Source organism: Aspergillus campestris, assembly GCF_002847485.1.
Source record: "Aspergillus campestris IBT 28561 chromosome Unknown P168scaffold_5, whole genome shotgun sequence".
NCBI lineage: Eukaryota > Fungi > Ascomycota > Eurotiomycetes > Eurotiales > Aspergillaceae > Aspergillus > Aspergillus campestris.
The window spans coordinates 1,673,976-1,697,585 of NW_020194340.1; the positions used below are offsets into that span (position 1 = coordinate 1,673,976).

The 23,610-nt window shown below is 50.3% G+C and overlaps 4 protein-coding genes across 4 annotated transcripts; 1 reads left to right on the forward strand and 3 right to left on the reverse strand.

Moving 5' to 3' along the window:
* Nucleotides 1-3,533: 3,533 nt before the first annotated feature.
* On the reverse strand, nucleotides 3,534-7,641 carry P168DRAFT_289986 (sulfate transporter family protein). The gene is made up of 7 exons (XM_024837119.1): nucleotides 7,142-7,641; nucleotides 6,292-7,082; nucleotides 5,698-6,244; nucleotides 5,450-5,649; nucleotides 5,166-5,399; nucleotides 3,902-5,115; nucleotides 3,534-3,798 (listed from the first exon to the last, which is right to left on the reverse strand). Exons 1-7 carry the CDS (start codon nucleotides 7,362-7,364, stop codon nucleotides 3,774-3,776), a joined length of 3,234 nt encoding a protein of 1,077 aa, XP_024693783.1. The 5' UTR covers nucleotides 7,365-7,641; the 3' UTR covers nucleotides 3,534-3,773.
* A 420-nt stretch (nucleotides 7,642-8,061) lies between these two features.
* P168DRAFT_326893 (DNA replication protein PSF1) lies at nucleotides 8,062-9,070 on the reverse strand. The gene is made up of 3 exons (XM_024841170.1): nucleotides 8,914-9,070; nucleotides 8,315-8,853; nucleotides 8,062-8,208 (listed from the first exon to the last, which is right to left on the reverse strand). Exons 1-3 carry the CDS (start codon nucleotides 8,938-8,940, stop codon nucleotides 8,115-8,117), a joined length of 660 nt encoding a protein of 219 aa, XP_024693784.1. The 5' UTR covers nucleotides 8,941-9,070; the 3' UTR covers nucleotides 8,062-8,114.
* A 589-nt stretch (nucleotides 9,071-9,659) lies between these two features.
* P168DRAFT_146961 (HMG-box domain-containing protein) lies at nucleotides 9,660-11,856 on the reverse strand. The gene is made up of 3 exons (XM_024832777.1): nucleotides 11,588-11,856; nucleotides 11,457-11,528; nucleotides 9,660-11,385 (listed from the first exon to the last, which is right to left on the reverse strand). The coding sequence occupies exons 1-3, from the start codon at nucleotides 11,765-11,767 to the stop codon at nucleotides 10,111-10,113; spliced, it is 1,527 nt and encodes a 508-aa protein (XP_024693785.1). The 5' UTR covers nucleotides 11,768-11,856; the 3' UTR covers nucleotides 9,660-10,110.
* P168DRAFT_146960 (uncharacterized protein) lies at nucleotides 11,857-12,311 on the forward strand. Its single transcript, XM_024832776.1, has one exon. It carries the CDS (start codon nucleotides 11,947-11,949, stop codon nucleotides 12,172-12,174), a length of 228 nt encoding a protein of 75 aa, XP_024693786.1. The 5' UTR covers nucleotides 11,857-11,946; the 3' UTR covers nucleotides 12,175-12,311.
* The last annotated feature ends 11,299 nt before the right edge of the window (nucleotides 12,312-23,610 follow it).

A 23,610-nucleotide genomic window follows, 5' to 3' on the forward strand; every position in this document is an offset into this window, starting at 1 on the left:
ATCATGCTCTTCAACGTTTGGCCCGATGGGAAATTGGATCGTCCAATCGAAGTACAGATTATTCGAGTCAGGTTATATTATATTATCTCGACGACTCCGGAGACTCTAGTACTGTTAGTGACCCAGATTTCAAGGTTCTCCTGCATAGATTAACGGTTGTCCCTAATTATATCAGAGTATTATTTTATACGAGTATCAAAATACGGAGTACTCCCAATGGTCCCTATAAAATTCCCTATAGTACACCCTATCGTAAAGTCAATGCGAAACGAAAGAGAGAACTATATCAAGGCCATCGACCCGGAATCGGATAGTATCAATAAATTAATGATGACAGATTCTAACCGTGGTTGTGGGACAGCCCCTTTGACCCCCTGATGCGGGTGCTGGATCATGGATCATGGTCCATGAGCCATGGTCCATGAATCCATGGCTCCTCTTTTCCTCTTCCTCCTTTTCACCTGTCACTGTCTTCTCCTCTGGCTGTCCGATCTACTCCTACTGTATCAAACCCATCTATTTACCAAAGTCCTCTTTTATCAAAGGTGATCTCAACCAAGCAACAAGAGAACAAACAACTCTCTGACTTTTCTGGGTAGTAGCTACTCTGTACAGTAAATACTAAATACTAATACTAATACTAATACTAATACTAAATCCTAGGTAATAAGCTAACCCACTCCAGCATAGTATCCTCCAGTAATTTTAATTACAGGACATCGAGGGAAAGATGTGCAGACAATCATGATCCCAGCATGACCCTCCTCAACTAATCAAATCCCAGATTCAACTAGTCGGGATGACCCTCAATGACCTTTCCTGTTGAATGATGCCAACTCGTGACCGTCCAGGCTTCCTCCCCCGGCCAACCAGGGGGAGAGGACCCCCTCCTTCAGCATTCCAGTCCTCGATTGACATCCGTGATGGAATGTGTCGGGTGGATTGATAGGGTGACGTTTCTTCTGATTCTGATGGACTTACCTAAGTCTGTCCCTCGTTGAAAATGAAAAATCATAAATTGGCAGAAAACATCAAGAAAAAAACGATAAAAAAGGGAAAAATAGTATTCTCCACCCTAACGGTGGCAACCGATGAATAAGATAATACGATGGCCCAGCCCAGTTGACCTTGGGATCTGTCTTCGAAGAATAACTGTCACACCATTTGGATAGTTTTTTTTCTTTTTTTTTCCTGTTTCATAATCATGTTTGTGCTCACCAATCATACTGTGCAGGACGGTGTATGGAAAACAGAAAAAAACAACATACTATACATGAAATAATGAAAATAATAATAATAATAGCGCCCTGATACAGACCCCACTCACCCTACCCTCCCTCTCAATCCTGTAAACTACTGACTACCAGCTACTAGTCCGACTGGTGTCCTGCTAGTAGCCACGAACCAACCTAGTCCACCATCCTCCTCCTCCTCCTCCTGATTATGCCTTATTAGTCGAGATGGATTCTCCCCGAAGCAGCCTTATATTAGCTGGCGTTATCCTCCGCCGTTCACTCGACATGTCACATGACAGCGGTCTCGCTTGCATATCTCTACCTCCTATCTAGCTGCCTGGCTGCCTTGATCCGGATCTCACCAGTTGATACCTATTTAGAAGACAGGAATAGAAACTCCATCCTCGCATCCCAAACTGTTAACCCCATTGCATATGTGACTATCATATCATCTCCTAGGAAGGTTAGTAGATTAGTAGGTTACCATCACTACAGAAAGGATGAAAAGATGAAAAACCTGTTCCACTAGTCTCGTCCTTACCCTACTTTCCTAGCATAGGTAGAAAAATTCACCCTTTCATCATTCCGAGACCAGACTGGTCGGCCCCTGAACCAATCACACTACTGTCGATCCCCGTCCATCGGATGATCTTTTTTTTTTTTTTTTTTTTTTTTCCAATCTTGCCATTTTCCCAATTTTTTTCACCTTGGCCCGTGTTGATATTGCCTTCACTTGTTTTGTTTGCCTTGCGGGCGGATAATTCTGTTATTTCACAGGATGGTGCTATAGCCTCGTCTCGACTCCGCCGGTGGACTACCTACCTACCTACCTTACCTCCCAGGTAGACAGCTAATACACCGTAATCTATCAATTCCACCTCAAACAAAGCTAATAAAACCTCAAAGATAATATAATATAATATAAGATAACGCCGTAATGAAAATAAGGCAGAAGAAAGAAATTTTTCCAGCCCGCTAATTACAGCCCGCCCATCATGATTGGTTCTTATTACGATGCGCACGCCTTTACTTCTTCCGGGAGGAGAGACGGTTGAATCTTCGCTTGCTCGTTCCTAGGTTTCTGTGGTAGGGATCTAATAGTGACTAGTGAATCTGCTCGTTCGTTGGGTCGGCTGGTGGTCTTTGCTGTGCGGTAGTCTTGCTAGGTAGGGAGTAGTTGGCTATCGACTCGGTCTACCGGTAGATACCTAGGTAGTAGTAATAGGACTGAAGAATGTCGATGCAGGTCCCTGACCTCTGCAAGTTAACTCGGACAGTCAGTTAGATTAACGGTTCACCCGTCCCGCTGCAGATGATTTGGAATCGTCAGGTAGGGCTTGTCTGGATGGCGCCATTGCGAACCCTGATCATAGCCACTAACTAGCTGGTTCGTCTAGCTTTTACCCCTCCATCCGTAGTACGGATACCACTACCTACTACGGTCCCTAGATAGTGCTTCCTTCTGGTGACCTAGTACTGAGTAGGAGATGACGCGGTTGGTAATGTCCTTGTTAGGCATACTATAGATACTAGGTGGTATCTGTATGCGTAGATAGAAGATAAGTAGCAGGGTTGAACAAGATATCGAGCTAAGCTTGATAACGTATCACTGCCTGAGGTACGGTACCCTATCAGCCATCCCCCTCTCCCCCCATCATGTTCCTCAAAATACACCGTACCTCCATCCCACACTAGAGCCCTCTATATGTACGTATGTATATATACACGCATAAGTCCACATCACTCATCAATCAGAGCCATCCACCTGCGCGTGCCTCACTAGCTGCCTCGAGCTGCAGGGACGGACGCCGTGATCTTGTCTCGTGCGTGGACGGTGGTGGTGGCACGTGCGTTTTCTCACTATTACCTACTTTGCTTATCTATCCAGGGTGCTCAGCACTGACCTATCCATCTACCTGGCTACCTACCTATCTATCTGGAGGTGGAAGTATTTTGGTACTTCATACTCGGTAGAGTAGTAATAAGCTAGAGACGGTGGGTTATAGGTTTGTGCTATTATGTTTAGCAGGAATTCGGTCTACGTTTGTTGAGATTGGGTATATATATTTCGTGACTTGGTGGTGTGGTGGCGTAATTGTGACCATGATAATACTGTTGATATACTATATGGAGGGGATTGAGGTCCTTCCTCATATTTCTCGTGTGTAGTATGGGTATGGGTATATGTATTCGGTTTTAATAGCCAAATATCGTAGTAGTTAGTAAGATATAAATATAAGGTTGATATATCTATACACGCTAGACTGGCACAAGAATACTTGCTTTTTCAATAGATCTTACAAAGTATATATCATGCTAACTAATACCAACACTCGACTCTAGCGATGTTGATATATTATCTCCACTAATACTATCATGATTAAAACGTAGTAAATGCTATCTGAATGCCACACAATCATTCTCACATCAAGCATCTCAAATCATACACGCTCAACAATGCACCGCCAACAAGCAAATCATACATACTATCCTATCCACCCTCTGATATACATAAATTTCGAACCAACATGGAACAAATCAGGCCGCCATCGTAAGAACATGACTGTAACACCGTTAGCAACACCATCCCACAGCTCTATCCATGCGTATGAAGGACGCAGACGCAGGGTATCAATCACGCAGGGTATAAAGAAAAGGAAACTCACGAAGTAATACTATCCATCCTCTCCCTCGTCAACTTCAAACTAACAATCAACAACTCCCTCGCAAGCTCCGGCTCCCTCTCCCGCAACTGCCCCCACTTCTCAACACTCAAACACCACGCCACGCAGTCCTGCTCCGCCCGAACAGTCGCCGTCCGCCGCGTCTCGCTGAAAAACGGCAGTTCGCCGCACGGCCCCCCCGCGACGATCAGTTCGAAATACCGCCCCTGCGGCATCTCGTACTCTGCGCGCAGCATGCCTGACTCGAGGAGGTAGAAGGACCGCGGGACGTCGCCTTCTTCGAAGAGGATGCTGCCTGCGGCGTAGGTCTCGCGGGTGAAGAACGCGCACACGGGGAACCAGAAGTCTTCGTTGCGGGGGGTTAGGCCTTGGAAGGTTTGGAGGAGGAGCGGGAGGGGCTGGCGCATGGCGGACCATGCTGCGGGCGCGAAGGTCGCGGATTCGTCTTCGTGGAGTGTTGTCGTTGCTGCTTGTTGGAGGTAGCGGTGGCGCGGGGAGCTGACTATCCCCCCTCCGCCTGCTGCTGCTGCAGCTGTGCCCTCGGCGAGGGACAGGCTTTGTGGGTGAGATGTGGTTGGTACGGCGAGGGTGGAGGATGGGCCGCTGCGCTTTCGGAATAGAGATTCGCGGTAGCGGTAGAAGATCTTGAGGTAGTCGTTTTCGGAGAATTCGAGGGCGGAGTTGAGGTCTTCGAAGAGTTCGACGCCGTTGACGGGCTCGAAGAGGCCTACGTTTTGGAGGCTTCGCCCGACTTCGCCTTCGACGTCGAGGCCGGAGATGGACATTTGGACTTTGCGTTGACTGAGGATGCGGCTGATGCGTGTGAAGGCCTCTGCGGCGGAGAAGTCGAGGCCGACGACGCGGGAGAAGTCGAGGACGAGGAAGCGGATGGGCCGCTTGTTGAATGATTCTTCTTCGATGAGACCCCGTAGTTGGTTTTCGACGTCGACTATCGTGCCGAAGAAGAGGTACCCGCCGAGTTTGATGATGAGGGTTTGCTGCCCGGCTTCTCGGAGGAAGCGCTGCTGGATGGGCGGTCTTCGGACTGTTGAGCCGGCTACTCGTCCTGAGTATGTCGCTCGGATGGCGGACTTGCGGGAGGTTTGCAGAACGAAGCTCATGCAGGCTAGGATGATGCCGACGAAGATGCCTACCACGAAGTCCCATACGCCCATTGTCAAGACGATGATGACAACCTGTAACATCTGTTAGCTATAGAGATCAGAGGTGAAAGTTCTCTATATACCGTCATATATTCAAGCCGATGCAGTTTCCCCCACGTATCAACCAACGCCTCTTGCATCAGCTCAATGCCAAGCATAAAGATCAGGGCTCCCACGACCATGACCGGGATGAAGCCCACAATCACCGGCCCGATTACGAGGATCCCCATCGTGGCGCCTGCAAGCATGACACCGGCTAGACGGGAGTTTCCTCCACTGTCAATGAAAAGGAGACTGTTGGTGTAGACAAGATAATTCTTCGGATCGTTAGCAAAATACGAGATACCTCACTGAGATAGTTGCCTACCTGGATGCTGCCAGAAAACCCAGACAACGCATTGGTGACGCCGTGGGCGATGAGCTCACGGTCAACGTTCAGATTATCCTCGCCCGTGGAGATACCCAGAGCCGGCACATTGATAGGGACATGGAGGATGCCGAAAAAGGTGAGCGCAAGCATTGCCGGAATGGTCTCGACGAATGCAGACCAGTCCACGGCGGCAAAGTCTAAGACCGTTAGCCTGTATACTCGTTGAAGACGGTAGTGTTACTCACCATAAAGCGTGTAGAAATTATACCACGGCTTAGAGAATGACGGCGCATTGAACACCCATCCACTGTTGCGCAATGCTTCCATGGGTATCCCGGCGATGAGCTTGACTATGTAGAACGCAACACCCACGCCGACAAAGTAGCCTCCAACCAAAAAGTTAGAGCGCACGATTCGTTTCAAAACTAGTATCCCGACAGCGAGGAATAAAGGTATCACCCAAAGAGGCAGCGTATCCAGTTGGAACAGCTTCTGCAGCGTGGGCATGGTGAACTCAAGCGTCCCCGGCAGACGAGCAGATACCTCGATACCCGTCGCCATGAGGAAGAACCCTACACCACCAATGCACCCGATTAAAATATGCCGCGGGAAGAATCCAATGAGAGACCCCAGCCCACACGCCCCCATAAGGAAAAACACCAGACCAGTCATGATCGAACTGACAGCAAACGCCAAAATACTAGTCGCAATAACCGACTTCGGGTTCTCCTCGCCGACACTATGCAATATCGTAAAAGCCATCTGATGGAAAAACGGCACAACCTCAATCATCTCGCTCCCAATCCCACCGCGGAAAATAGACCCCCGCAGGAGAAAACCAGCTGCGCAATGATCGTGCTGACGTAGAACATCGAGATACCGTCTGATCCGAGGTCCGCGAAAATCGGCTCGCCCAGAGGAAAGAGAATCATGCCGTAGGACAGGGCGTCGAGGATGTTGAGTAGCAGGCCGAGGAACACGGACGGCAGTAGACTGGCAGGGTGGACTACTCCCTGCTCCCAGATCGTCCGTCTGTCCCAGGCTTTGGGGTTCGTCAATACCCGGAAACACTTTTTGGCTTTGAACCGCGCCGTATTCAACGGAGTCCGTTTTCGCTTTGTGGCGGACCCTTGGTTTTCAACGTCGTGCGCACTCCCATAGCTACGGACGGCTTTTGAAGGAGTGGAATGCAATAGAGAAGATCGTTCGGTGCTAGAGATCTGAGACTCTTCAAAATCAGGTACAGACGCATCCTCCATCTCAGATTCCTCCTCGCTTTCACTCGTCCTGCTTAGATCCGACGTCCGCTTTCGGTGACTAGATCGGACATCAGGCGACTCGTGCGAAGGCTTGCGAATCATTTCCGTGAGCACCGAAGAGCCAGGGGTGTGGAGCGTCGACGGTTCTGCGTCCAAGGGCTGCATCAGCCCCCGTGAGCCAATAGTTGTATCTTTCGGCGACACGGCGAGATCCAACTCTTGACTCCGTTGTTGACCGCGGCGGAATACGTCCAACGACGGCGGCAGGGTATTGCGCTCCGCGAGAGGGGAGGTTTCGTTCAGCGAAAGGGCAAGCGAGGCGAGCTCGGCTGTCTGTTCTCGAAGACCGCGGGACGAATAATGCGCTGGATCTGCCAGGACATTGTTTGTCAGTATGATGTCCAACGAGAGAGCTGTCATTTGATCGCACCATTTGCATTGTTGAAGGATCGATGATAGAACGACCGACTTGGTGTCCTGCAACTACCCCCAGAGACGAGCGGATCGACACCAAACGTGTGAGGAAGGCTGCCATTATGCGCCTGTTCGATCGGAGCCTCTGCGGGATCTGGAGACAAGCGGTCGACAGACGGACGAGGGGGAAGCCCGGACTCCCCAGACCCGCTGCTATTTCGTGTCCGGAAGACGCCCATCGGGGGCTATAGGCAGACTGGTGGTCCTGGCGTGATTATTTGACACAGATCAATTGATAGGGACGAGATTAGCCCTGGTAACAGAGTCCCCGCAGTGCGCGCGGTGTGGTCTTTGGCCGTTACTCGAGTGCGACTGATGATTCTGAATGACGCAATGCCTAAGATGGGCAATTGGGGGGATATCGCTGCCAAACCGGGGAGACGCAATGCAAAGCCATCCAGGAAACACACAAAAGATCAAAAGACAGATGGCATTCGAGAGAAAAAAACTAGGCCGGGGGGCCGGAAGACGAGGAAATTTGGGGCGTTATCAGGTTATTCGACCGACTAAAAAGTCTTATCAACGAAAGGTTATCGCCGGCCCACTCAGTGTGGTTTAGCGTTCGCGCAAGGCCGTTAATCAAGGCTAGCCAGGGTATTTCATGAGGGGTCAGAGCGCGAGGATAGAGAGAATGTTCGCGAATTCTTGTTCAAAGTTACAATTATCATTATGGTAAGACCTGTTTACCTGGGAATGCTTGAGATTGTCAGTGCAGGAAATGATCTGCAGTTGGCACTTATGGAGATGCTTCTTAGTCATCGACACGACAGAAGCCAACCTTGATCACGAGATCTATCGTTATCATAGAGGGGAAAGATGAGAGAAGATAGATAATTGAGCCAGAAAAGGCCAGGAGTATATTCTATTTCTATATGCGTGGGTATCATAAAACATAAACCAATGAACCATGCATCCTCATCCATAAACCATCAACTCAGCCGTTCCAGAAATCCCTGCGCAATCAACCGTTCGACGTCGCCCTGTCGTACGTACAGCTGACTATTCTTCGTCAAATTAATCGCCCTACAGTAGCAGCAGTAGTTAGCACAACACTCCAGCAATCAATTATCCACGGAAGGACGGGAGAAAGGAGGTCCGAAGCAAAATATATCCCCAAGATACAACATACCCATACTCAGTCTGAATCTCCCCTGCATCCTTCAACACCCGAACATCAATAAAAAGATCCCTCGGCGGCTCCAAACTCCCCGTCAGATCCACATCCGTCCACTGCCCCTTATAAGCAGCCAACATATCACTATACTGCCGAAAATACTCCTCCTCCTCGGGGCTCAGCGAGCTGTGCTGCCCCACCGCCTGCGCCGAGCTCATGCTCGTCGGGCCCGGCGCGTCGCCGCCCTCCTCCGCGGGCAGCTGCTGCTCCAGCACGTCGACGCCCGTCCAGCACAGCTCTTCCAGTTTCGCGGTCCGCACGCGGTGGTACGCGAGCAGGCAGCGCTTGTTGCGCCGCATGCTGAGGTGGTCGACGAGGAGGGCGCATGCTGTGGCGGGGTCGGCGGAGGGGTTGAAGCCTTCGGCTGAGAAGGAGTTGAGGAGGTGGGCGACGTGGCGGTCGAGATCGCGCACTTCGCGCGCGACGGCCCGGACGAGCTCGGTTTGGTAGGGTGGGAGGTGGGCTAGGGATTGGGTGCGTTTGGCATGTTGGACCTTGGGGGTGAGGGTTAGTTTTGGAAGGAATTTTTGGGGGGGGGGTTAGATTGGGTTTACCAGCTTGTTTCCGAGTTCGCCGTACATGGGGATGGGTTCGTGGGCTGTTTATTGCTCGCGAGATGGGTGATGATGCATTGACGGCTGGAATTGATGGTGCGGAGGTGCGATATGGATGGACAGGCAGGCCAGTCTATGGAGTTGAACAGATCAAGAGTATGGATTAAAGCACGCTTTAAAATAAAGTATAGAAAAGAAACCGAGTATATCAATAGTAATTAGACAAAGGCGGATCCATGACGGTTTCTTCTCCACGCGCTGACAACGCGCACGTGACGCGCCTCTTACCTAAGTCCGGACAACGGCCGCTGGCTTTCCAGCAGTATACTGTATGAACCCCAGCAGTATTAAACAACCGCTCCTCTTTCCCACCTTGATAAACCAACGGCAGGTTGCATACCTAACAACTCCCAACACAAACAGTCGCCTTATTTGCCGTTGCCGTGTGTGCTGATTTGGAATACCTGCAGCTTGCACCCAACATCTGTCGCATGTTGCCGATACAAACGGGTCCCTGCATAAACGATCCGGCGGTTCAAAAGGAGGCGACTGTTAGGTGCTACTTACTGCCCTGGTTGGGTTATACATTTGGAAAATGTCTGCCGTTTGAGTGGGTTTGGGGGAGAGCTTAAGGTTGGGTTGGGGTTGATGGTGTAAAGGCGATGGAAGGGTCAACTGCTAGGGTTGGATTATATATTACGGAGTACTTTGTAGACGGGAGTATAACTCGAGAATAGGTTGAAATCCCGTAAACTGACACATGGTAATGTTAATGATAATTTCTAAATGGATGATAGATGACAAATTCGCATGAAACAAGCACAATTCTATCTAAAAAAGTTCGACAAATGCCACACATGGTTTAAAATTAATCCAAATCACGATCCCGCCCGAGACAAGACAATCAGAAACAAGCAAAACGAAGTTGAACGTAGGGGTACTCTCAAACGGAAACATAAATGAGTAAACAAAATGAGTGAGGATCACATCAGACGCCAGGTAGCCTTGCTCCTTCCAACTCCGTTCCCACTGTATTCTCATAAAGGGAGAGAGGTAGAGAGAGAAAGCAAAAGATGAAAGATGAATAAAAAGAAGAAAAAAAATTGCCAACTTAGATGCAGGTGCATTGGAATCATTGTGCTCATCATCGTTATTGTGGTGGGTTGAGAATGGAGCAAGCGGTGAAACACAATGTTCTCAAGCCTGAGGGTTGACCCAGCGGTCAAACTCGCCCGTGGGAGAGTCCACCGCGAATTTGGAATCCCAGGGCTCGCCATCATCCAGCATATCGTAGGATGAGTGGGGGTGATAAGACACGGCATTGGACCCTAGCGAATTGGGTGCATTGGGAAGATAGCTGGCGCCTGGAGCCGGATCTGTCCAGATCCCGTACTGGGGGCTGCTGTAAACGTGACCGGCAGGAAGAGGATCACTGTGGTATCTCAACAGCTGGGGGTCCAACTGGCTAGTTGGGGGAGCACCGGGTGGGGGAGCGGTGGTCTGGGGTTGAAGAAGGTCATGGTGAACTGCTCCCGGCAGACCGGACAACGTGTTCGAAGTGTTGTATTGCAGCTCACTCAGGTCAGTTGTTCGGAATCGTACATCATCCTGGTGAGCGCCCACCAGACCGTGATGCATACCGGGGTGCCCGTAATGGGACGCCTCGGGAGCCGACATCATGGTGGAAGGTGGACGGGGAGGATGATGGGGGGGCCACCCCGAATTGAGGAATTGCATGGGTGTGGGCAGGCCATGATGCTCGACAACGTTCATCGGTGTCCCACAGCGGCTATGCCACATCCCAGAGTCGATATCCGAAGAAAGCATGGCCTGGCTTGAACTCAAGCTCGGGCTGGAACTCGGAGTGTCATCGTGGCCCATGCCCGGAGAAGTCTTGCAGGGCTTCTTGGTTGGCTTGCTCTTGTCCTTGGGCGAATATTTGTATCCGGGATGCGCCTTCTCGTGGTTGGCCTTTTCAATATTGGCGAGAGAGGCATACTTCTGCTTGATATCCCGAGGCTCCATCTTCCAACTTTGCCCCGCGACCTTCGAGACTTCCTGGTGATTGTTCTGCGAGAGCCATTCCTTGGTGCGCTCCGCATACGCTGAACGATAGAGGATGAAAGAGTTCATGGGTCTGGCAACCTTTCCCTTGCGAGTGGTCTGGCTTAGACGTGTTTCAATAGGACGATGCACCCACTCCTCCATGTCCCGAATCGGGATATGGCTCATGTCCTTGGTCAGTTCACTCAACGGAGCGTTGATGACTGGGGGGTCGGTCTTGCTCCTCTTGTGCCGGATCTTGGGCGACTTTGAGGACCGGGAGGCTCGAGACAGCTTGGACTTGGGGGTACTCTGTGCCCGGAGCCTTTGCGACGGAGACGACCAGTGCGATGGCGCCGAATCTAGACTGCCTGCAATCGACACTTCATCCGACGGGGGCGTGTTGACTTGAAACCCATGGGGTTGCATCTGCATAGAAATTAGTTAGATACGCCTGGGACTGGGAGGGATAGTCCCACGGGGGATCGCGTGCTGCTTACCTGTAATTGCACCGGGAGGCTGCGAGAGTAATCGCCGTTGGTAATGGTGTGCGAAGAGGGTGAGCTCCGGGGCTATCCCAAGGTTAATACATGCATGCCAAAAGGAAATTTGTCGATATCCAAGCACATACCACTGGGTGTGAGCCATTCGCGTCTAGGTTTCCCTGCGCGCCGGCGAACATGAAGAGATCCGACTGGTCGCACATGGTGCGGGCGATTCCACACGATTCCCGAGAGCTCTCTGGAGCTAGACTTTCATCACCTGACTGCGGCGGAGAGAGTGGTTGACGCTGAAGTTGTCTCAGACTCATTGCCAGACCCGAAGCTACCGCCCAGATCTAACGGATGTGGTAAGATTAGGGTCGGGCAAAGGAGGGGCTAGTGATCTCCTTTTTCCTTCCTGGTTCTTTTGCCAACTCTGCAGGGGGCGCGTCCGATTTAGAGATGAGCTGGCTGAGGGGTCACTTGGACTTAACGGTGGGTGGGGGAAATGACTGCGTTGTGGAAACTGTTTGCTAACCGGACAGGGTTCTCAGCAACGCGGATGGGGGAAGGAAGTCAGATGTCGGTGGATGGCAGAAGAAGAAGTAGATGTAATCGTCCAACTTTGCCGGTGAGGCTTTTCTGTTTCTTTTTTTTCCCTTCTATTTTGTTTTCGCAGAGACCCAGACTGTGGCAAAGAGGCTTCAACAAGAACAGAAGAGAAAGGGTTTGCTAGAGGAGTGAGACACCCCGTGTGTCTTGCTTGATGAATGGATGAATCGGTGAAAGGATAGTAGAAGGTAGAACAATTGATCAATCGATGGAAGGAAAGGTCTCAGCCGTGGGAGAGCAAGCGCCTTTATCAATCTGCAGAGATGGGAGAATGGAATAGGGATTCTTTGATATCAGAAATGTTCATTAGGGTAAACAAGAGGAGGAAACCCGACAGGATATAAGGCAGATCGGTGTTGCAGAGCGCCGTTCTAGATGGGGAGAACTACCATGGTATGCTAGAGAGCGAGACCCTGACTCAAGCCCGAAAAATAAACCAGGGAAAGAAAAAAAGTAAAAATACAATCAAATAATAAAAAAGAATAGAATAAAATAAGTAGACCAATTAATTTAAATGGGGGAGGAAAATAAAATAAAATAACCTGGGAATATAATCGAAAATCCAATAAAATAAAATGATTACCGCCAAAAGCGGCGGTGTTGGTTATTGACATGGATGAGCAACTCTCTCTACACTCTACACACACACACACACACAGAGAGAGAGAGAGAGATGGCGTGGTCTTTGTCCCACGGCGTTGGAAATGGAGGCAGACATGGCTGATCCTGTCATTCTCCAATCATTCTATCTGATTTTCTATTTATTATTTACTATTATTTATTATTCCCTTTTATTATTTTATGACTACCATTTTAATTCTTTCTTTTCTTTTTAGTTCCTTTCTTTCTCATGATGATCTTTCTTTCATCCATTTTATTTATTGGTTGACGGCTCATTATTCTATTTCATTTTCTACACTTCAATGGCTCTCTCTTTTTGCCTGAGAGAGGAGGCTGTCATCCACATTCCCCGGACCCAGACAACCTCATCCGTGGTCTGTTTTCTTCCACCCACATTGCCCCTCTTCTTTGTATCCAAAATGGAGCTAGAGGGGTGATTGAATGGTTTGAGATCTTCTAGACTGTAACCAGGCTTAGACAAATGCGGCCGCTTTTGATGAACCCATGGACATCCGGCGTACCCCGGGCAACTTCTCCCCGCTCCCCTCCAGATGGTGGTACAGTTGTCTATCCTTAGGGCATGCATCATGGTTTTGAAAGGGGGGACAAGACAAGACTGGAGAAGGCGGTGCTCGAGGATGGGGACGGTTCTTGCCCTGCGTTGTGGTTGCACAATATGGAGAAATGGAGATCCCCCTCCACCTTGAATATGGCGCAGCCTGTCTCATGGCTTCAGTGGTAGTATCTTTAGATCCCGATATCAACTAAGTCGATATCGGGAAGCTAGGGTCTGTGGTGAGTTTCCGCATCGGGTAGAGCCTGGTTCAGACGGTCTGGTTAGGACCGAATATGATCTATCCATGCTGGTTGATATGGTAGGATCTGGGACCCGAAGGATATGCTTTTGGTTGTCATCCGCATAGACCATCCGTGTCTCTTTATCGGCCGTCATCCACTTAATGCCCGTAGTGGGGGGATGGAGCCGAAGATCGATTGGAAAAAAGAATAGGAGAAAAAAAAAGGAGGAGGGTCGCGATCGTCATCACAGCGGTCGTCTCTCCCCTCAATTTCCATTCCCGTATTATGATCTTAGTGTTAGCCCCCAGACTCGAGAGGGGGGATCGATTACGGGTTGGTACGGGGCTCTGAATTGAGTAAAACGCTAAAAAAGAAGGCTCAATTATCCAATGTTGAACACACGAGGCAAACAGATCATCACACGGGGCTGAACCACATTTTCCCTCTCAGAGTTTATCGTTACATGGGAGAGAGACGAGAGAGGGAGGTTGTACATCTCCCCGCCTGCGCCCCATAGATCGGATGCGATCTCTCATCCATGGAATCCGCGTTTGAGTTCCACCTGTTGTCCGCGCTGCCATCCCTCTCTCCATGTGCACTCTACCTACATGGCGGCGCCGTTGACACCCTGGGACCCGGGCTGTGCGAACCGGACTTGACCAAGCCTCTCTAATTCGGAGTACCGTAGATCGTCATTACTAGTTGGCCAGGTCCTGGGTGTCTTGGTGTCTTGGTGTCTGGTGATTCGGGTGCAGACAGTTCTAGGCTTGGGCCTTGGAGCCAAACACCTCAGAGACGGGACGGCTCTCCATACTTTCCTCCCAGTTAGGGCTAGCTATGTGGGTCGCATCCAATGCTGATCACGATGGTTCGAACGGCCGGCCTCTTGATATACATTACTTCTCCTATTACTTTGCTATTTTGATTTTTTCCTATAATTACCTTTTATGTTATTATTTTTTTACTTATAATGATTTTTTTTATCATGCTTTTCTCCGCTTGAAAAAGAATACGATAGAAGAGAAAAGTCGAGAAAAGTAAAAAGCATTGACCTGGTCTGGCGTATGGATGGACATCATGAAACGAATGAATGACAATTACACAACGCCACTAGTATATGATTGGACGGACCAGAGACGGGGTAAAGTATCCGCCACGCAAAGACTGGCTCTAGCACATCACTGGGCGATCTAGTGTCATTTACGGCCAATCGCCCATCTAAGGACTGTAATTTATTACCAACGGTGACACGGAGTATCGGGCAGTACACTCACTCCCCGGCGATTTCAGGTCAAGAGATACCTCGACCATGTACCCAGGCCACTAATTGACTAACTAACTAACTACCTAGACTTACGCAGACCCAAGACGATCATCTGTCGCGAGAAAGTGGAGATCGTGGCCGAGGGAGAGATGAACGTGTCATTGGCGCGATTTATCGTAAGTTGGCTGGTAGGAACTCTATCCAAGTGAGTGCCATTTTACCAAATCGCCTGCTGTCTCCATCCTGGAGATGCTGATGCGATGGGCGTCTTGGCAAAGAGAACTGGCGTTTTCCCTCATCGTGTTAGGGTTCCTGTGTGTTGGTGTCTGTTCGGTCACGTGTGGGATAACAAAGACCCTCCATGTTCAAACTGTTTCCAGCATCATATCACTCCAGGCATTTGCCCCCTCCTCGGGATTGGGATTCTGCAAGGGACACTCAGGAACTCTTCAGGTTTTCCTCACCTGTTTCTTTATTCTCTGCTGAGAAATGCCATAAGCGGGTTTTCTCTAGCCGGGCGCACGTTCAGATGGTCAAACCTAAGGGGTGTTAGTTAAAACTCTACGCCTCTACACTGGAGAACCGCAGGCCCCTCCTGGATGTCCTGACTGGATCGACAGCCACTGACAGAGAGCGTGCGTCGCCCAACTAGGCTTGTGGGGAAAGTCAAGTGGGTGACGGCTCACGCGTCCTAGCCCTACAGCGATGGGATATTTCTCTCCCTTCAAAGAAGTTAGAATAGCGGCAGGACAAAGAAAGTAAAATCCAATGATTGGAGTTCTGTTCCTAGTCAGTTAGTTTCCATTTTGCCCCATCAGCCCTTTCCGCTCTTTGAAAACGTTTTGAAAGAGATGGACAGATTGAGGAACGGGGCACACGCTGGGTGGAAAATGGCGGCTGGCGGCCAGGTTTGACAGATTAGGGTTTGGGGGCGACATGGCTTGCGCAGGAACCGAAAGCAAGACGGCGTGCGTTTCTTTTATTATGTTTTCTTTTGGTTTTTGACTTTTGATTTTGATTTTTGATGTTTCTGATTTACTTTTTAAATTTCCTGGCTTTTTCTTTGTCTCACACGCAGAAGTCTGGAAGCCTAGTGGAACCAAAACAACAGCCTCCCTAGGAGGCTCTCTCTCGTCTTATCTTATCGATATGCAGAGTGTACCGTGTAGTAGACGTATCAACCGGGATGTCTCTGTTGGAGTTGGTCCAACGAGCTGCTGCCATTGCACAAGACAGCTGGATCCTGGGAAGGATCAAATTGCACTGCAGTATCTACCATCTACAATCCTTCCCGCCAGATAGACTAGATGACTCGCTACTGTGTGACGAGGATCTCCCGCATCATCTCAGTACTAGGGCACTATTGACTCTCTCCATTTCATCCCCACAGCCATTAGCATACGTCGAGATTCCCCACACCCATATCCCCATTCGGTATGTCGTGCCATGGTCGCCCAGAGATGCCCATCCCAGCCCGTGTCACCGGCTATAGGGGCGATGAACGATTGACACCAGGGATCCCCACCGCACAGTCCTCACTCCCCTGGCAGTCGAGCCACCTCCAAAACATTCTAGAAGCCCGCTAGATCGCCCGCCGAGCCACCAGCCTTTCCTGATCCGTCGGCACACGTACCACGGACCCCCTGTCCTTTGATTGAGATGATCACATCGTGTCTCACAGCCCTCCCTCCCCCCGCCTCCTCCAACCCTGGACTCGAAATGGTCGGCTGATGGGGGGGGGGGGGGGGGGGGGGAAGAGAAGGGATTCCTGTCAAGCTCATGGTCATAACGTCCCCCCCCCCCCACCTCTCTCCCGTCTACCCCCGGGAATTCTCGTTGTCTGTTTCATCCCATTCATTGATGCATACATTTCCCGGATCCGGCGTACCTAAGAATACTTCTATTGTCTGTTGACTGCGCATTGCTGGGCTCTCCCGTGTCGCATGTCTCATGGCGAAACGGTGGATGCCCAGTTTCATCGTGGTTTGAGGTTTATTTTTGGTTCAACAACAATAGCAGACTTCTCAATGAATGTATCTGAAGAAGCCCTCCTCAGCAGGGGCTCCTAGTCAAACATGGGTGCAGGTGCAGGTGCAGGTGCAGGCTGTAGGCACATCCTGACAGATACGGGTCCCCCGGGGCTGTGATCCCCGATTGCGGAGCCCATTTTCTTTCCAAATCAGGATTCGGACACGGGGGGGGGCACTAGTGTTGCTTCGAAGTCTCCGAGAAGATGGGGTATTGGACAGTCCAAAGTTCCGAGAAGGTCTCCCCTCCCCCCCTCCCTCCTCACCTTCCCTCCCCTCTGCGCCATGGCTTTCTGCAAGGATCAGAGTCTAGCAGAGGCTGTCAAACCTTCCAACAAGCCACGGGAGTTGTCTTGGTCCACCGCTCTTGTCTATCACGGGAACACATGGGGTGTAACTCCTTGAGATCCCTCCCCCCCTGAGGGTGATGACGTCCCTATTCCGTAACACTTGAGGGGGTACCCAGCGTCATACAATAGGATCAGTAGCCCAAGAATGGCACGACGTGAATGGGGTTTCCCCTCAGTTTACTTGAGAGCCCATCAAGCTACTACAAGATGGGTAAATGCCCGGCAGGCTATCCCAGTGGTCAGGCCAGAGGAGGATCGACAGACCCTGAAAAGATTCGTCACCGCTGCAAGTGACCTCACAAACTAGACAAGAGGTGTTCGACCAACAGGGGCCATCGCTCTTCCAACAAGGCCCGGGACCAGGAGAGGTTCCCTTTCCTGGTCACAAATGAGACAACGTGGTCGGAACATGGGGATTGTCGGTCAAAAGCGGCAATTGGTCGGAGTCGCCTTGAGTTCTGGCAATGCAGATAACCTAAGACATTCACTTTTCTTTTTGCAAGCCTTTCTTTATCTCTTTCGTCTAATTTTCCTTTATCCAATTTTAAATTTTCTTTAGGGTCAAGCCACGAGCTCGGGTTGGAATGACGACGGACTACACAATACCGCCTTTTTCCTCTGACCGGACGCCCCGAGCACCCTTAGCACTGCCTATATATGTAATTCATTGCGCCCGCCGAGATGGGAGGAAACCTGCATGCGTTCCAAGATAGTGGTGCAACCCAACCAGGGCAGAGCTCGGCGACTGCAGGGGAACACTCTCATAGGTTGGACTAGGAGGACGCCGTGGTACCCTCACCGACGAGTTCGTCCATCCTGAATGGCTGCGTTAACAACTCACACGACTGGAAAACGGGAAATGGATTGGTTACCGGTCTGTTGGATCGGGCTGAGATAGGTGGGTTTGGCTTGTCTGGGGCCCACCTTGCCCCAAGGAGACTTCGGATTGGCGGTTTAGACATGGCCCCCAAGTCGCACAGTATCTAAAGGGACGCAGCCGTCTCTAAGTAGTAGTGACCAAGTATATATGGATGTACAACAGGAGACTGGGTTGGGCTGGTTATCTCCGTCTCTTAGGACCTCGGGATATGTGGTCTCTTGCGATGCCGGCCATCCGTGCTCTGCTATGATGTCGATGACACCATCTAATGGGGTTGTTGGTCACTTGATCCCTGGAGAATCGGGGTGATGGGAATGGCAATAGTCACCATTATTCTCTTCTAATAATTATGTGTATTATGATATGGGAGAAGAGGTGAACACGAACCGCAAGACGCCACCATCGAATGGGGAGAGTTTCTTTTCTTCCCTCGCCTTATTTTCTTTTTTTCAGGAAAAAAGTAAAGTGAAGAAAAGCGAAGCACAGACTAACTAATTAGTGAGCCAAGACCACTTGAGTCCGGGCATAGCCGACAGGATCTCTCGAGGCTGATAGTGTCCTCCTCGACAAGACATGATTCAAACCATACCGCAATTAAGGTTGAATCGGAGTGGTGACTCTGCTTTACAAGGACAGGGCTGAGCAAAAGACATGCCATATCATATTTATTCCCTGCACGCCTTCGAGTCTAGGATATGCCCGAAGACAGCCAGCCAGAGTAGCTAGCTAGATAGTAGCTGACCGGAGGTAGTCGGTAACCGGATGGTCTATCCCCATACTAATCGTTTTCTCCATCGCCCATCGAACGGACCACTGACGAGGCAGTGATCGACGCCAGGACGCAAAATAGCCCACGGCCATCGAAAAGAGCTTCTGGGTTAGATTGCCAAGTCTCCCGTATGATTGATGTGGCACCTCGCCTAACAGAATACAGAATAGATGATGTCGAGACGGTCACTGCCATTACCATCCCATAACCCACCCTACCTGCCTACTAGTTCGCACTTCTCATGTAACAATCTGTCTAGGCCCGCTAGTTTCCCCGTGTTCACAGAGCCAAAAGAAAACAAGGGCACACGCTTATGCTCCCATGGGACGCCGAGTTGACTATCCGGGAGCGAAAAAGTCAAGTCATCATTCGCCAGCCTGACACCGGCCGAAAAGCTAGCTCCACTTTCCCTCTCTCTCGCCTCAACTAGAACGCTAACTCCGCATGAAGTTAAGCCTGTCCAGATTACCAATACACGAGGATTATAATCCCTCGGATAGGCCCGTCGGAGATCTCGGGGTCGTTCTATCCGTCCCGACCAAGTTGATCGGTCACCTGCCATGTCGCGAGACGGTGTCTCCACTACTACACTATACCCTTTTATGGATAGGTATGTAGCATTGACGCCACCGTGTAGAGAGGCCGGAGCTGCCATCTCCCCCCCTCTATTGGATCATCGGCCATTGGGCTGCCATGCATAGCGTTCGCGGTTACTCTAATATATGTATGAGCTTTGATCGAGTGTCATGACTTCCCAAGTACGTATTGTGTTGGAATTGGAGGAGGGCCAGTGCTAGCACCCCTAATCTACACAATACACTCCCATATGCCGATGCCACTCTTTCTTTTCAAACCCCCCATTATGTATGTATGTGTGGGTGTCGATCTGTCTCGGGATCGCCCAGTGACCAGGCCAGCACGGACAATAGGCGTCGTTAGACAAGACATCCACGCCCCGGGGAGCAGCAAGACCCAGTCACAGCGAGTGCTAGTCCACGATTCAAATGGCTAGCCGAGCAGGCTAATGCATGAACAAGCCGCCTTGGTCTCAGTCTGGTCTGGTTCTGCCTTGGACGGAATGATCTCCTGGAGGACAAGCTCTCTGGAGTCCAGGCTGGGGCGCAGGGGTGGGACTGTTACGGATGTGTATTCGAAGCAAATTGGAGGAATTGAAGGAAAGGAGAGATGAGAGGGAACTTGGGATTTCTCTCAAAGGTACTTACTGGTCGGTACAAGCAGGTGAAATGAACGAACGGTCAGGGGCTTGTCATTTCCCCTTCCTGTCATGTACTGGGTACCCACGAATGGGAGGTTCCGTGGTAACCAACCATGTAACGGGGACTTCGGGGTGGGGGTTCAATGGATTACAATACAGTATATTCCGTACTGAACGCATGGCCCGATGTTATTGCGCAGGTGGCTCAGGCTTTGGGTATCTATCTGGGTAGTTGGATGTGCTCTCTACTTCTACTTCTACTACCTTATTGAAGGACTGGCTCAGTTCACGATCCAATGCAGATACCATGCTTCCTCTACCGGATTCTTCTCAAGATCCAGGGTGAACCACTCCCGGACATTCCACCCACCACTCACCTGAGTGAGCTGAGGGAAGGAAAGAACCTAATTGATCTATACTACCTACTCTACCAGAGGTACTCTACTCGACCCAAAGGACAGCCAATCCATGTCCATCCCAAACACCACTATCGAAGAAGAAGAAAAAACATCTCGGGAATTGAGTTTGAGCAGCGCAAGATGACGGCCTCTTGACCACACCGTAGCTAACTCCTACTAAGAACCAACTATACACTTCGAACTAGTTCACTAACCGACTAACTCTGATCCGCAGCCTGAACTTTACATCCTCAACTCCACCCAATCAGTACTCTTTCGGGGATAGGTAACTACCTACTACCTAATGACTACAACCTTTTTCTCTCCCACCTCTCAATTATTTCATCTCTCTTGACCGTTATCGGATCCGACAGACACCCACGAGTGGCCGGCTCAAATCGGGGGAGTCCCACGCTTTTCCAAAAACGTCAAAAACACGATCTATCGGTGTGGACCGTGGATGATCCTGAAACTCTATCTCTCTAACATGACATGACATGATATGACACATGCATCCAATTTGCGCGAGTGGATTGCTGCATAGGCTGAATGACTGGTCCGGGGCCGTGTGCCCCAGGACGAGAGGTCCCTGCGCTCCGAACATTACATTTGCTTTCTTCGGAGGTGAGGTGGAGATGATGGGTCGGGAGCTTCGGAGGGTCGGTCGGTGGTGGATGTGACAACCGACCTGTCAGGGCGCTTCGATCGAGATCCGCTCCGATCTGTTACCCACTTGAATCAAACTCCCCACTTTTTTTAACCGATGGGATATGACAACAGTATGGGTCTGGGTTTTTGACACCGCGGAGATAGAAGGACATGGGAAGAGTGGGAGGGAAGTTAAAAAATAAAAAAACGGAAAAAAAAAAAGGATGGAAAAAAGAAAAGAAACCAATTGACCGAAGCAGAAAAGCGAAAAGAAAGGAGACAGACGATCGATGATCTCCACCGAGCTACGCTGCAAATACAGACGCAGACAATACAACCACGGCACTCCCGTCTACAGCCGGCGCCGTTAGCATCGATCTATCCCATCTCGAGACGACCACCATCCCAAGTGGGCCCTTTCGGTCATCCCCTTAACCTTTACCTCTCAAGTCCCAATCTAAGCGCCGGTTCGCTGAGCGCACAAGCCGCTAGGAATCTCGATCTATCGGACACCTTCCTGCAAATTAACGTCGCTTCCGCCCTTGGTGTGGAAACCTGACGGGCTAGTAGCTCTATCGACAATAGTACTTGTCTGGCTTCATTGAGGAAGCCTCTTTTCTCTCCTATCTCGGTACCCGGGACTCGAGGCTGAAATTGCTAATCTGATCGAGTATGTCATATAAGTGGGAGATAGGTCTAGACTGCGGGGGTTATTATCACGATCCACTCATCATATTGTCATCTGCTCCGTCTTCTCGTCTTTCGCCGTGTTGGACCCTACCAGGGAAAAGGAGGGAACGATGACTTTAGGTGCCAAGTTAGCTGCTGATGGAATGATGATCTTCCTTGCAGCTACCTAGCTATCCCAAGGCCCACCTGCTCGGTTCAATCGATCCTTAATGTCTCTGTGCATCGACCATGGCTACTCTCCATTGGTCATGTTCCCTGCGTAAGAAGCCAATCTTTACCCAAGTCGACAAGATATTACACGGGCTACCCGGCTACCAGCCGTCTCCTGACAGCCTCCCTAACGTTTTGGACGCGTAGAAAAAAACATAGTATCTCCATTACCAACGCCGCCGCCACCACCACCAACAAGCGGCCAACGTTTTCTCCACAGACAGAACTCCCACTCAACTACACTAATGAAAATCCACAACTATCCAAATCATATTCTTGATTGATAATCAAGTTCAAAAGCCTCCGACCATGTCTCTCCCGCCAAGCCTGACACTACGTGGGCCATCACAATCCCAATTGTGATGTGACACCAATCCCGCACGAACCACTTTTTAGTCCCATGCCACTCGCTCCCTCCCTCCCTGCTGCGCCCCTTTCGGCCGGAACGCATGCCGTTTTGTCCTGTTAATCTCGCGTCTCGGGATGGATTGGGATCGGAGCCAGGCTCGTGTCTGTTGACGCGTGACGGTAGTCTGCTGCTTATTATTATTACCTACGGAATACCTACCTACCAACCTACCAGTCTACCCCCGCTCCGGTCCGGTTCGTGAATGACTCGCTAGTCGCGATGTGAAGCCACATTGATCGAGCGCGGAGCGGATTTATTCCGTCGCTTACTTCTTACCTCTTACTTCTTACTTCTTCTCTGGATAGAATTACCCTAAAGAGAAGTGAGGGAGTTGTTAGTTGCCCCCGGTACTTTTGACGCCCCTGATCGTCTACTGGGTATTCTGTACTTCCGTATTTCGCGATGTGGTTGCAGTGCTAAAACACGGGATATATCAGGCGGCTCGGGGAGATGCTATAAGTACGTGTTCATTAGTACTACTCAGTAACTAGGTGGGTATTCATAGATTCAGGTCTGAAGGTGGACGGGCTATGAACATATACTACCTATCTGGCTAGCTACGGCGTACTCCATACTAACCTCGCTTTCTATCGTAGTGTCTCCCTATCTCTACCTACAGCTAAACAGGCAAGAAGACCGACCGGACGAGAGATAGTATCTACTAGGATCAGCTAACTAGGTAGTTAGTATTACCCCTGTGCTTATCCACCTAGGTACGTACTTTACTACATACCTAGTAGTTAGTACCTACAGCTTACCCGCCATCAAAGCTCCCTCCCTCCCTCCCTAGCAGACTCAGCAACCGACTAACTAATAAGTAGTAGGCACCTAGTGCAAGCAGATCGCTTACGCTAGACAAGACCGAACTGCAATCCAATCCAATCCAGTCCAATCCTTGCCGTGCCATCCCCTGATCAATGTGTTTGTCTGGAGGCATTTGTTTGTTCAAAGGAGGGGGGTCTGTAGGTTGTTTGTTTGCTGCTGGCTATTGTCTTGGGCGGGTTTGATTGGGTGGGGAGGTTGGCATTATGCTTGTGTGGCATTGGGGACTGGACTGTTCCATCCTGCTTATCCTTGCCTTGGTTTCCCTTTGAGGGACTGGCTTGTTTACTGGGTAGGGAGGGAGGGAGGGAGGTATGGATGATGCATGCTGGCTGGTATACAGGCAGACACGTATGTTTGTCTGTCTGTCGGTGTCAGCCGGTCTGGGGTCGGCATATTGTTGATTGATTAATAGGTATCCGTGGGCATGTCAGATTGGGCTGCATTGGATTTGGGAT